The sequence below is a fragment of the Quercus suber genome, unplaced genomic scaffold (assembly GCF_002906115.3).
Source record: "Quercus suber isolate HL8 unplaced genomic scaffold, Cork oak 2.0 scaffold_44, whole genome shotgun sequence".
Lineage (NCBI taxonomy): Eukaryota > Viridiplantae > Streptophyta > Magnoliopsida > Fagales > Fagaceae > Quercus > Quercus suber.
Window position 1 is genome coordinate 1332415 of NW_027069509.1, and position 13126 is coordinate 1345540.

The window sequence follows — 13126 nt, forward strand, 5'->3', positions numbered from 1 at the left end:
TGTTTGGGCCTTTGGCCTTTCGTTCCTGTCATGGGGAAGGAATATGCTTTTGGTTTTGGGTGAGAGTGAGATTGTGAGAGCTCTTCAAAACGAGTAGAGATAAACTGAAACCTTTGCAATTCGCTTCAACATAAGATAATAATAGTGGCACATGGTGGTGACTGTTATATTAAATTTTATATGTTATACGAAATACATACATATACAAATAACATGTATTTTTGTAGTCCTATAAATGATTAAAATTATTATTAATATTTGAAGATCCACACCAAAGTCCAAACTATCAGCCTTTCTTCGTCCTAGTTTTCAACATTTTGGTAGGAAATGGTTCCTTTTCTTATATTTTATTTCTCACTTCAATGCCCACAGCTCCTAAATTAGAATACTACAATTTTTGAGATGTTATACGTTTGGTTTCTCAATTAAATTTAATCATACAGTTGCATTGACTAATGAATCACATAGTTGAATTTAATTATTCTTAGAAGAAGATAACATATTTTCTTTTGTACTTCATTGGTTAATGTAGTCACATAATTGAATTTAATAGGGAAATCCAAGATATAACACCTAAAGTCTAAAAGTGTATACTTGACCTATTCTACCATTTTCATTATATTGTTGATTAGACCCTTTAATAACCCTTTTACATTGTCCTTAGTTAAAGGAAGAGGACCATTTCTATTTCAAGTCTGATCCATTTCGTCTATTTCATGATTCATATTAAATTTTTACAAATCTAAAAGTGTACAAACTATTATGTTATTTAAAATTTTAAATGACATGACATCTTATACACTATTAGATCAAAAAATCTAAACAGTAAAATAAACTGGACTTGAAATGGAGAGGACTTGCATGAATAAAATTATAGGTCAGTTTGTATTTCCAGAATGAACCAAGTCAGGTCCTAGCGCATGTGAGCCAATTTGAGATGTGTCGGTTTAAATTTTCAAAACATTCGATTCTCTTTCATGGTGTTACTAGGTTTAGCAAAAGAGGCAAGAAAGGGATAGATGCAACAATCTGAATTGAGTAACAAGCAGCAGTGCTTTCACGTTTCAATTCCTGAATCAATAGCCAAGCAAGGCACCTAAGCAGCTTTTCTCTCACACACAAGAAGTATACCAATCACGTTGGTTTGCCTAATCTGTTGTATTTACTCAGATTAAACGTAATAGTAGTGCCACTCAACTCTTAAAGCTGTTGTATATATTCATATAAGGGAATTGTTTGTTCCGTATAATTATGCATCAGCATCTTATTGTAAGGAAATAGGAAACTTAAACCAGATTTATGGAATATTTGATTGCAAAAAATAAATAATAAATAAATAAATAAAAAAGATCGATGCGCACACTGCAATTTTATTATGACAACTACAATAAGAGTTATAGAGATCATTAACATTGTTTGAGTACAAACCAATTTTGATATTAATCTTAGTTCTTAAATTATGTTTTCAGATGACTCAAGATAAATCTCAAAATTTTATTACTAGCTCAAAATGAATATTGAATTTACGAAAATTAGAGCTTGGAGTTTAGAAACACCCAATTTAATAGGACTTTTTAAAAAATGCGTAATTTAACGAGGAGAATGAGCAATCTCAAGTAAGTAAATGCCTAATTTGACTAAGTTTATTTGCCCAAATTACTAAGCCTATGTAAAGTGAATGGTGCATTATCTCAAAGTAAAATAGTGCAAAGTAGATCAACTCTGAGCACCATGTAAAAGCCCAAATTGCAAGAGAAGCCCAACTCTCTCCGTTGTTTCCACATAAAAAGCCCAAATATTGGGCACCACCGGTCCAATTCCAACCTATAGGAGCAAACAAATTTTTCTAGGTTCAGGGACTTAAGAATCAGGCTCCTTGTTCACGTGCTTAAATTCTTCCAGAAATCCATGGCATCCCTTTTTGTTTATCATAAAAATTAGGCTGAAGAATTCTCACAATTCTTTTGCTAGATTTGTTGAGTGTTGATGAAACACCACTTACGCCACTCTCATTTTTTTCACTAATAAGCCTGTCTGTGTATGACAATAAGTTGACAACCCCAAGAAACAAATTCAAGATCAAAAAATAAATAAAATCTAGTAGCATTTTGGTTTTCTTTGTTTGTGTTTTGGATTTAAAGTAGCATTTTGGCTTTAGACGTTACTTTATTTCATTTCAGACCAAAAGAATATCTCTACAATATTTTAAAAAGATTTCCACATTAAAGCTTAGGTGAGAATAGTTAGACAAAAAGTTATGTCATTAGCGGGTCAAGATTAGAACTAGTAACATATTTTTATCAAAACTTTGCTGTAAAATTATTGTACCCGAAGCATTTTTCATTAGTTATTAATTAATTAAACTTTTAGATTTTAGCGTTTCTAATGAGGGCATCTCAAATTCAAACTCCTCTCCTCCATTGTTGTAATTTATTAATAAAAAAAAGGAAGGAAAAAAAAAAAACACTAGATGGTTAGCAACTAGGAAACTTATACTAGATTTATGGAATATTCTAATGCAAACAATAAGAAAGATCACACACATAAATGCATAAATTTATGCAATTCATTAAAAATCAAAGTTATGATCACAAGATTGCCGCAAACATAGATTTTTTTTTCCAACTATTGATGCGACTTAAGTAAGAAAGATAAGAGGGAGATGCTTGGAATGTTATTGAGCCAATTTGTAATGCAGATGTTGATCCTCATTAGAGTATAAAAACTTTATGTGATGATATTTTGTATTTTGTAAAGTACTTTAACAATGTAAAATTTTCTTTTGTTTGTAGAGAGGGCAATATCTCTGCCCATCTTTTAGTCCAATGGGCAGCTTTTGTAAGCTAGACTGGGCCAGTTCCAATCTTAAATCTGCTTTCTTCGATTTTGTGGGCTTTGGATAGAGGTGGAATTTGGCCTAGTTCTTTTGTTTCTCCCCTCTTTCGGGTTGAGCAATAAAGTACTCATTCAGCCCGCAGAAAAAAAAAAAAAAAAAAAAAAAAAACTTAACAAGATAATAAACCCATAAACTATCAGGTGAACACATGATATTCAATTTAATCTTCTCAATTTCATTTGGATTATACACATGTAGAAAACTATAACAAAGTGTCTAGCTAAGGTATCTAACACAACAAGCTGTATACTAGTATATACATCCTATTTTTCATATTTCCTTTCTCTCATCCTTTTCCTTCAAACCAAACAAAGGATTATGTAAAGTCCTTTGACCCCTTTTTCTTCCCTTTCTCTCTCTTTCCTTTTAACCAAACATAAGCTTATTGTTTGCCGTGCTTCATTATGAGAGTTGCGTAGTGAAAAGTGAATGACTTTTTTTTTTTTTTTTTTTTTTTTTTTGAGAATCGAAAAGTGAATGACTTTAATGTGCCTCCACCCCAAAGAATTGATGATTGTATCCTAAAAAAATCTATAAAAGCGGTTACTTGATTAAAAATTCAATACCATCCTTCCTGGAATTCCCAAGCTATAGCTGAGATTAAATGCTTCCATCGTTGGCCAGTAGTCAAAATGAAACCAAGGTTGCTGTGAAATCATTAGTCATTACTAGTCTTGATTCATAATGAAAGCCAAGGACATTGGTTAGGATAAATGGGCCAAGTACTAAAGTGTAACTTTAGCTCGGTGACTTCATCCCAGTAGGTACAAATGCCACTTCATTTACAAGGTACAACCTTGGATTAATTAGGTTGGTGAACACCAAATTAAGTGAGCACAACTTGATTTGAATTTAATAACGAAAAAAGAAGAAGATCATAATTAAAGAATTAAACTCCATATCCAACCTAAGGTCCTCAACCCATAGACATTTGAGGAATTAAACCAAGAGTCAAGACCTATTATCTCAAAGCCATTGATGCCAACCCATAACAATTTCCGAGGGAGATATTGCTGCGAGCATGTCAACAATAATTATTTTATGGGTCTTTTTAATTGATGCCCTTAGGACAATTGTTAATAAAGTATTTACAAAAAATTTGATACTATTTTTATAGGAAATATAAAAAACTGTTAAAACAATTACAAATTGCTTCTTCTTTTTTTTATTGAAATTTTTTTAAAATACTTCATAAACTAATATTCTTAAATTATCCATTAACATTTCCCTTATTTAATGTGTTAAATATACGTATCTTGTCATAAATTTTTTTTTTTTTTTAAGAGAGTTTCAGCTTATATTGTTCGCTCCTAATGATAGCTCTTTATTATCAGAGTAAGATCTAATCAGTTTTTAGTGTAAGCTCAAAAATTTTGTTATAAAATGTGAATCTACTAAATGAGTGGATCTACAGTATGAAATAGGCATTGACTAATGGCTAGTTGGGATGCCATTCCAGCATTAATTATCAGCACCAAGTAAAAGCCCAAATTGAAAGAGAAGCCCAATTCTCTCCATTGTTTATCTAGGTTGAGGTGCTTGAGAATGAGGCTCCTTGGTCACGTGCTTATATTCTTCCAAAAATCCATGGCAGATTTGCATCTCTTTATTGTTTATCGTATAAATTGGACCAAGGAATTCCCACAATTCTTAAGCTAGATTTGTTGAGTGTTTGATGAAGCGCCATTTACGCCACTCATGATAAGTCTGTCTGTGTAATGACAACCCCAAGAAACAAAATTAAAGAAAGAGACATTAATTTATACTTAAATAGTAACATCGATAAGATCGCTAAGGCTTAGGTGTGTACGCTGGAAAGTGTAACAATTCGATTTTGTTTGTTCACTGGGAAAGTCAATTAATTAGACACCACAACACAGAGGATCTCAAAGTCAAACAAAGTGAAACTAACAGAGCTACAGCCAAAACAGATTGGTAGCAGTCCATTTTCTGTCAATTTATTAAAGCCCACAACAACAAAAATTGTAAACCCATTTTGACTGATACCACTGAGATATCGTAATAAGAAAGTAGTTGAAAATTATAACAACAAAGTAAGTAATAAAATACTATAAAGTCTATAATAGCATTTTGGCTTTAAGACTTTACTTTCATTTCATTTCAGACCAAAAGAATATCTCTAGATTGGTGATGAAATTCCCTTGATCCTAAGGTGCTTATGTTCTCGAACAACGTTACAATTTGGAGTGAAAAGGACGCAGAGGCCTTGTCTTTTTACTGTTTTTTGGGTATTCACCGTAAGTTTAACGTTCAAGTTTTCACCTGGGGCCAAGTGAAAATCACATACTTTTAATCTACGTTTGCGTAATTGACCGATTAATCTTTCACAAAATTCGTACTACAAAACAGTTATGTGAGTTTATTTGTCAATAAACTTGTAATCATCTTCTACTTTCTAGTGTTTTCATTTAGATCTTTCTATCCCCAATGAATGAATTATAAAAATATTGAGAAAATCTAGTGTAATAACTAAAATTCATATACAATATTGAGAAAATCTTTTTTTTTTTGGGGTCAAATATCATTGTCTTAAATTTTATTCAAAATAAATTTATTATATTTTATGTTCCCTTATTCCCATGCCGTAGTACAAAAGGTCGTGCTTAATTTGTGGAAATGATTGCAGTATTAGCATGCCTTACAAGGTAAATTATTAAATTTTCACTATATTACTTTATTATAATATGCATACGCAAAGTATGCCCCACTTATTAGATCCTTATAGGTCCTCATAATCCTAAGAAGTAAGAATACGACTTTCTTAACATTGAAAAAAAAAAAAAACTTTGTTCATAGGATTACTTTCAATTTATAATCTTGAACTATTCCACAAAATTCTGAAAGAAAAAGAATATAGGACTAAGAAGAGCTTGGATGATATCAATTGTAAAATGAAAATTTCTTATGTTACTAACAATTATGTTCAAAATTCACGAATAGAACAAATTTAATAAATAGATTCTAAAAAAAAAAAAAATTAATAAATAAGGTGAGAGAACAAAATTCCATAACATTTTTCATAATTTGCTAAATTAATAAATTAAAATTAAAAGTTCATACATCCATTTTATATGAATAATAGTATTTTTATTATATATTAATCAAATTAAACTATGTTAATTGGGAAAAATTGAATCAATAACTTTAGAGCCACAAAAATGTTCACAATTATCAAGTTGACAAGTTATTAATAATAGATGATAAAATGATTAAGTGATGAGCCCAAATAAGAAACAATAAAATATTGTCAATTCAATTGTTGTGGTTCCTTTAGGTAAATTAGAGTGGTAGATTTGAAGACCATACCATAGACCCATGAGCCACAAGTTCCATTCGTCACACTATTAATTCATGGAATTTTCAAGGTGTCTTATGACTCATAAATAAAGAGTAGAATAGTCTGGCTAAAGGTTAATATATTATTATTTTATATATAAAATATAAAAGTTGTGAAAGATGTAAAAGTTGTTGTTTATAGCATTACTCAAATACCAAAAGTCTTATAACCAAGGTTTTAAAAAAGGACCGAACTGGCCGGTCCAACTGGTTGAACTGGGAACTAGAGGCTAGTCCAGTCCCGAAAGATGCCTAAAAGCAATGAAAAATTGAAAAAAAAAGAAAAAGAAAAGTGTCAAAATTGGAAACTAAAGACAAATCTAATTTTACTCCGGTCTGATTTTTAAAACTATACTTATAACTCAACTGAAATTTCTTAATGTTTTAAAAGATAACATGCATTTATCTCCATTGTTGTAAACTTGTAATTTCAAATTTGCAAGTTTGGAATTTTCTTAATTAAAAAGAAAAAAAAAACACGTGAGATGGTAAAGTAATGGGAAAAAAAATCAGCATGGATGACACGTCGGATACTGGTTTGACCAAGAAAAAGAGTCCCAGGAGGGACTGGGGAGGCCACCTAAAAAAGACAGCCTAAAAAGACTGTTACACCCTTCTCTCTCTTTCTTTCTCTCTGTAGCTCTCTCTCTGTTTTCGGCATTAAAACCAGCTTTAAATGCTTCTGCTTTGCTCTCCGAAGAGCAAGACTTTTGGTACTCTCTCTCTCTCTCACTAGGGTTCCCAAATTCCTCTCTCTCTCTCTCTCTCTCTCTCTGTGAAAGCGCTTTTACGGCGAACTTTTTGGGTCCATTCGCTGACACGTGTCAGCTTCCGGCACCATTTCCGGCGCAACCTCTGTACTCCAAACACAAACCTTTTCAGTCCTCGAATCTTCGATTCTTAATCAACGTTCTATTTTTTATTTGCTGGGTTTGTCTCTTTTATTTGATTTGAGCTTTTGTTATGGTTGTATAATATTTAATATACAGTGTGAATTACTTGTATTATACACTGTTATTATATTTCTGCTTTTTTTTTTCTTTGCTTTATAAAAAGAAGAAAAAAAAAAAGCAAGTGAATTTTGAACTATACGAAGTGAAAGAGGAAAGTGGGTCTTGTTGTTGTTTGTTGAGGATTCCTTTGCTTTGTTTTTTAGTACACCGTTGCCTTAATGCAATTTGCAAAGTGCTTGCTTTCTCTGTTTTGTTCTTTTTTGAGCTTCTAATAAGATTTGGAGATTCATAGATGATCTGTAACTCTTTCACACTCTGTTTGTTTGTCCATATTGAGCTTCATTTTGTGTCTTAGGAACGTTCCTCTCTCTCTCTCTCTCTCTGCGAAACAAAAAAAATTCACTCTTATTTGCATTTTGAAGCTTCGTTGTTCTTAGCTTGCCCAAAATGACAGTTCTTGTTAGTTTTATTTGAATTCTTCTGTGTGAGCCTTTTGGTATTTGAAAATGTTATTCAAGCTAGTAGTCCTTTTAGTTGTTTTAGCTCCAGCTATAGTTCATTGTTCAGACCCAGTTTTCAACGATGATGTTTTGGGCTTGATTATGTTCAAAGCTGGAATTCAAGACCCAAAGGACAAACTAACATCATGGAACGAAGATGCTAGTAGTCCTTGCAATTGGGTCGGAGTCAAATGTGATCCAAAGACTAACCGGGTCACTGAACTCGTCCTCGACGGGTTTTCGCTATCCGGGCACATTGACCGTGGCCTTCTGAGGCTGCAATTCCTTCAAATTCTGTCACTTTCCAATAACAACTTCACAGGGACTATAAACCCTGATCTTACTCACCTTGGAAGCTTACAAGTTGTTAACTTTAGTGAGAATAAGCTTTCTGGGGATATCCCAGATGGCTTTTTTCAACAATGCGGATCATTGAAAGTGGTTTCTTTTGCTAGGAACAATCTCACAGGAAATATTCCTGATTCTTTGAGTTTATGCTCCACATTGGTTTCGGTTAACTTTTCATCTAATAGGATTTTGGGGAAATTGCCCTCTGGATTATGGTATTTGAGGGGGCTTCAGGCTCTTGATTTGTCAGATAATTTGTTAGAGGGAGTAGTTCCTGAAGGAATTGAAGGCTTGTATGATTTGAGAGCTATAAATTTGAGCTCAAACCGGTTCTCTGGAAAGCTTCCCTGGGATATTGGAGATTGTTTTCTTCTGAAATTGGTTGATTTTAGTGACAATTTCCTTTCTGAGAGTCTTCCAGAGTCAATGCAGAGACTTAGTTCATGTACTTCTCTGAGTTTGCGTGGAAATTCATTCACAGGAGAAATTCCGAGCTGGATTGGAGAATTGAGAGACCTTGAGATTTTGGATCTTTCGGCGAATAACTTTTCGGGTCAGATTCCAAATTCAATGGGAAATCTTCCATTATTAAAGAATCTAAATTTATCTATGAACCAGTTTACAGGGAACTTGCCAGAGTCAATGACAAATTGTGTTAACCTCTTGGCTGTTGATGTTAGCCATAATCAGTTGAATGGCAGTATTCCTTCATGGTTCTTTAAGCCGAGTGTACAAAGTGTTTCACTTTCTGGAAAGGGAGTTGGTGAAAGTCCGGAATATTCTTCACTCACATCAATAGCAGCATCTTCTCAAGGTCTTCAGGTCTTGGATATATCTTCAAACGCATTCTCTGGTGAAATTCCAGCTAATATTGGTGTCCTTAGTACCTTGCAGTTCTTGAATATGTCCAGGAATCGTCTTTTTGGTTCTATTCCTGCCGGCATAGGTGAATTGAAGTCTACATATGTTCTTGATTTGAGCGACAATCGGCTTAATGGAAGCATTCCTTCTGCAATTGGAGGGGCAGTTTCACTCAAGGAACTGAGGCTGCAGAAGAACCTTTTAACAGGGAAAGTTCCTACCGAAATTGAGAAGTGCTCATCTCTAACATCTTTGTAAGCTCTCTTTCTGCCTCTTTGTTTTTGGTCTGCTTTGCTGTTTCTTTAATTTATTGAGAATTTTTGGAGCTATGTGAATAATGTAAAATTTAAGGTTATAGAGTACTTCAGCTATGATTCCCTCAATATGCTTGATAACAAGCCAATACACTACTAATTTCTGGTCAAAAACAGTTTAAGCTGTCCTTAATTTCCTCTTAAGCATTGATTGGCTGGCACATCTGACTGGAGGAAAGATTAAAAATAATTGGATAAGCATTTTTCTGTCTTCCATCTGATGCTTTTTAGGGTTCTCCAGTGGATTTTCTGACTTGATGAGGTAGTAAAACTGAAAATGGTTTTTGAATGTCATTTTTTTGTTTTTGCTTTCTCGGCTTTCTCTCTCTTTTGGATGCCTTTGTCTAAGTTAGCGTGAATTGGCGTTCTACACTTCTACTTATGAACTGTGGACAAAGTTTAATTATTTTTAGTAGTCCTAATTAGATCTCTCAGTAAGTAGTAACTAGTAAGCATGAAGTCTGAGCAGTTGTACTTGATAGAGAACATGTTTTTTGACTCATGGAATTTTGTTTTAATTATTTAAATAGGATTCTTTACTTTTACACCACAATCTTACCATATAAAGAAAAAATAATAATAATCTCTCTGTATCGTTTTAACCATAAATGAAAATATGGTCTTTGTGTTCTTGAGCTTAATTGTCTTTGGTCTAGTATTCTAATGTTTAGCTTTTTTCTGTGGTCACATTAAGATCATTCTGTACTTTCAAAATAAGCTAAAGAAACTACGTTGTTCTAATAGCTTTCCCTTTTGTTCTAATTGGTCAACTTATGCAGGATCCTATCTCAGAACAACCTCACTGGCCCAATCCCTTCAGCCGTTGCAAACCTCACCAATCTTGAATATGTAGATTTATCTTTGAATCAACTCTCTGGAAGCTTACCGAAAGAGCTGACAAATCTTACCCAACTGGTCTCTTTTAATGTTTCCCACAACCACCTTCAAGGTGAGCTGCCAGTGGGGGGCTTCTTCAACACTATCTCTCTCTCATCTGTTTTTGGTAATCCATCCCTATGTGGTTCTGTTGTTAATCGCTCCTGCCCTTCTGTCCATCCTAAACCTCTTGTCCTTAACCCTAATTCTTCCGATTCCTCTCCTGGCAGTTCTTCCTCTCAGAATCATCACAAAATATTACTCAGTATCTCTGCTCTCATTGCCATTGGTGCAGCTGTATTCATAGCCCTCGGTGTAGTAGCTGTTACTGTTCTCAATATCCGTGTGAGGTCTTCAATGTCACATTCTGCTGCTCCACTTGCATTATCTGGAGGGGAAGATTACAGTTGTTCCCCCATTAATGATCCAAACTTTGGCAAGCTTGTCATGTTTTCGGGTGACGCGGACTTTGTCGCTGGGGCTCATGCACTGCTCAACAAGGACTGTGAACTTGGTCGTGGTGGATTTGGAGTTGTTTACAGAACAGTCCTTCGTGATGGGCGTTCAGTTGCAATCAAGAAACTAACCATCTCAGGTTTAATCAAGTCCCAAGAAGAATTTGATAGGGAAGTGAAGAAACTTGGGAAGATCAGGCACCATAATCTTGTGGCCCTTGAAGGGTATTACTGGACCCCATCATTGCAACTACTTATTTATGAATACATCTCCAGTGGGAGTTTGTATAAGCATCTCCACGATGGACACAATGGAAACTGCCTCTCTTGGCGACAGAGATTCCACATTGTTCTTGGGATGGCAAAAGGATTGGCCCATTTGCACCAAATGAATATTATTCATTACAATCTAAAATCAACAAATGTTCTGATAGACAGCTCTGGTGAGCCAAAAGTAGGAGATTTTGGCCTTGCAAGGCTATTGCCAATGTTAGACCGTTGTGTTTTGAGCAGCAAAATCCAGAGTGCTCTTGGGTACATGGCTCCTGAGTTTGCTTGTCGAACTGTGAAAATTACTGAGAAATGTGATGTGTATGGGTTTGGGGTATTGGTTTTGGAGGTGGTGACAGGGAAAAGACCTGTGGAGTATATGGAGGATGATGTGGTGGTGCTTTGTGACATGGTGAGAGAGGCATTGGAGGAAGGGAAGGTGGAGGATTGTGTTGATGGGAGGCTCCGGCATAATTTTCCAGCAGAGGAGGCCATTCCAGTGATAAAGCTTGGTTTAATTTGTGCTTCTCAGGTTCCATCAAACAGACCGGACATGAGTGAGGTGGTTAATATTCTGGAGCTCATCCAGTGCCCTTCAGAAGGCCAGGAAGAATTAGAGTGAATCTAAGTTATAGAGATTGAGAAAAAGCAACATATAATGTATTTTCCGGTGAAAATAAATCCGGTATGTTTGTTTGTTTGTTTTAAGCAATAGAAAAAAAAAAAAAGGAAAAAGATTGTTGAAGGTCCTGTTCTTCACAATCTTTGTTTGTTATTGTAATTTTGTTTGTGTTCTTTTATTAATTTTATTCAGTTGCAATGTCGGATTCCTTTTCACCGGTTTGATATTGAAATGAGGCACCATTATATATTTGTTAAGATGATACTTCTTGAGTATAGTCTATAGATCACATGGACTGAATCTGTCCATTGTTATCTCATGTTTGTTTTATGCAGTTGGAGGAACTTCACATCTTCTTTAATCCAAGTCCAAATAACCCTTGTTGCCAATTACCCACACCTGGCCTCTGTTGGGGAGCAATATTGATTTCATGCATTGGATGTTTGCATTTTCCTTTTCACAGTGTGTCTCACAATCATAGAAGGAAGAGGCATATATACATTGTATGAGATACATTCTTATTGGTAAGGGGTACGTTTGAAGGATCCAGTATCTAAGTTTAGATATATGCATGTGATTTGAAAATTTGAAGTTAAATTAATGAGTATAGAAATTTAATACTATAATTACTTATATCAAAAATGAAAATAAGGAAAAAGGGAAAAAATGTCTTCTGCCATCCAATGTAGAACCATTTTTTATTTGGGGGGAGTATGCAAAAAGCAATTTTGATTCTTAAAATAATCAAAAGAGATTTTTTTTTTTTTTTTGGTAATTTATAATCAAAAGAGATGATAACATAATGGAGTGAATGGCTCAAGAGTGAGGGTAAAAAGATAAAGCAAGGACAAGAATTAAAAAAGAGTATGATGCAAACATATGCATGCTGTTGAAACAAAAGCAGTGTCTTGCTTTTTTATCTGCACTTTAATTGTGAACCCCCATTTTCCCTTTGCTTTATACGTATGTCCTGCACCCCCTGGCCAAACATGGTGGAGGATTTCTTGCAATTTAAAATGATATCTATCATGCGCATGTTGTACAAACCCACTGATGCTAATTATATGTAAGCCAAAGCACTCCCTCAAAGTTGGATCATACGGTGTTGTCTCTTTGTAATCATAAATCTTAAATACTCAGTTATGTTTAATAATTAAGGCTTACATTTGAAGTATGCTAATTTATATAAACTGTGTTGGAAGTTGGAACCCAAGGGAACCTAATGAAAATGGCTTTCAACATCATGAAAGCACATCACATGGGGGTCCTCAAAAGCACTACTTATAAGCTTTTTGAATGCTAATTTATCTAGTGCTCGACAAATCAATCATACCATGTCCAACAATAGCTAGGTTTCTTTTCATGCTATTGATTGCTTATGAGTTATATCTGGCGGAGAATGAAAAAACAAAAAAAAAAAAAAAACAGTAACTCAGAATTAGTGTTTGGTGGTAGTTGATTCATAATCACGTCGTATAAAATTCTGAACTGAAGGATTTATTAGTATCAAGAAAGTGGAAAGTTCTTTGAGACTACTTTTGTTAAAAGTATTTTTAAAGCATAATTCATGCTTAAGATTACAGAGAGCCATGTCTAAGCAATGTGATATGTAACGGACAAGTATAATTACTCCAAAAAAACATATAATTCATTTGATATCTACCATGGTAAAAA

At 34.1% G+C, this 13126-nt stretch overlaps 1 protein-coding gene across 1 annotated transcript; it reads left to right on the forward strand.

The window, feature by feature from the left end:
* The first annotated feature begins 6870 nt into the window (after positions 1-6870).
* On the forward strand, positions 6871-11709 carry LOC112010346 (leucine-rich repeat receptor-like protein kinase PXC2). Its single transcript, XM_024042697.2, has 2 exons — positions 6871-9169; positions 10009-11709. The coding sequence occupies exons 1-2, from the start codon at positions 7713-7715 to the stop codon at positions 11450-11452; spliced, it is 2901 nt and encodes a 966-aa protein (XP_023898465.2). The 5' UTR covers positions 6871-7712; the 3' UTR covers positions 11453-11709.
* The last annotated feature ends 1417 nt before the right edge of the window (positions 11710-13126 follow it).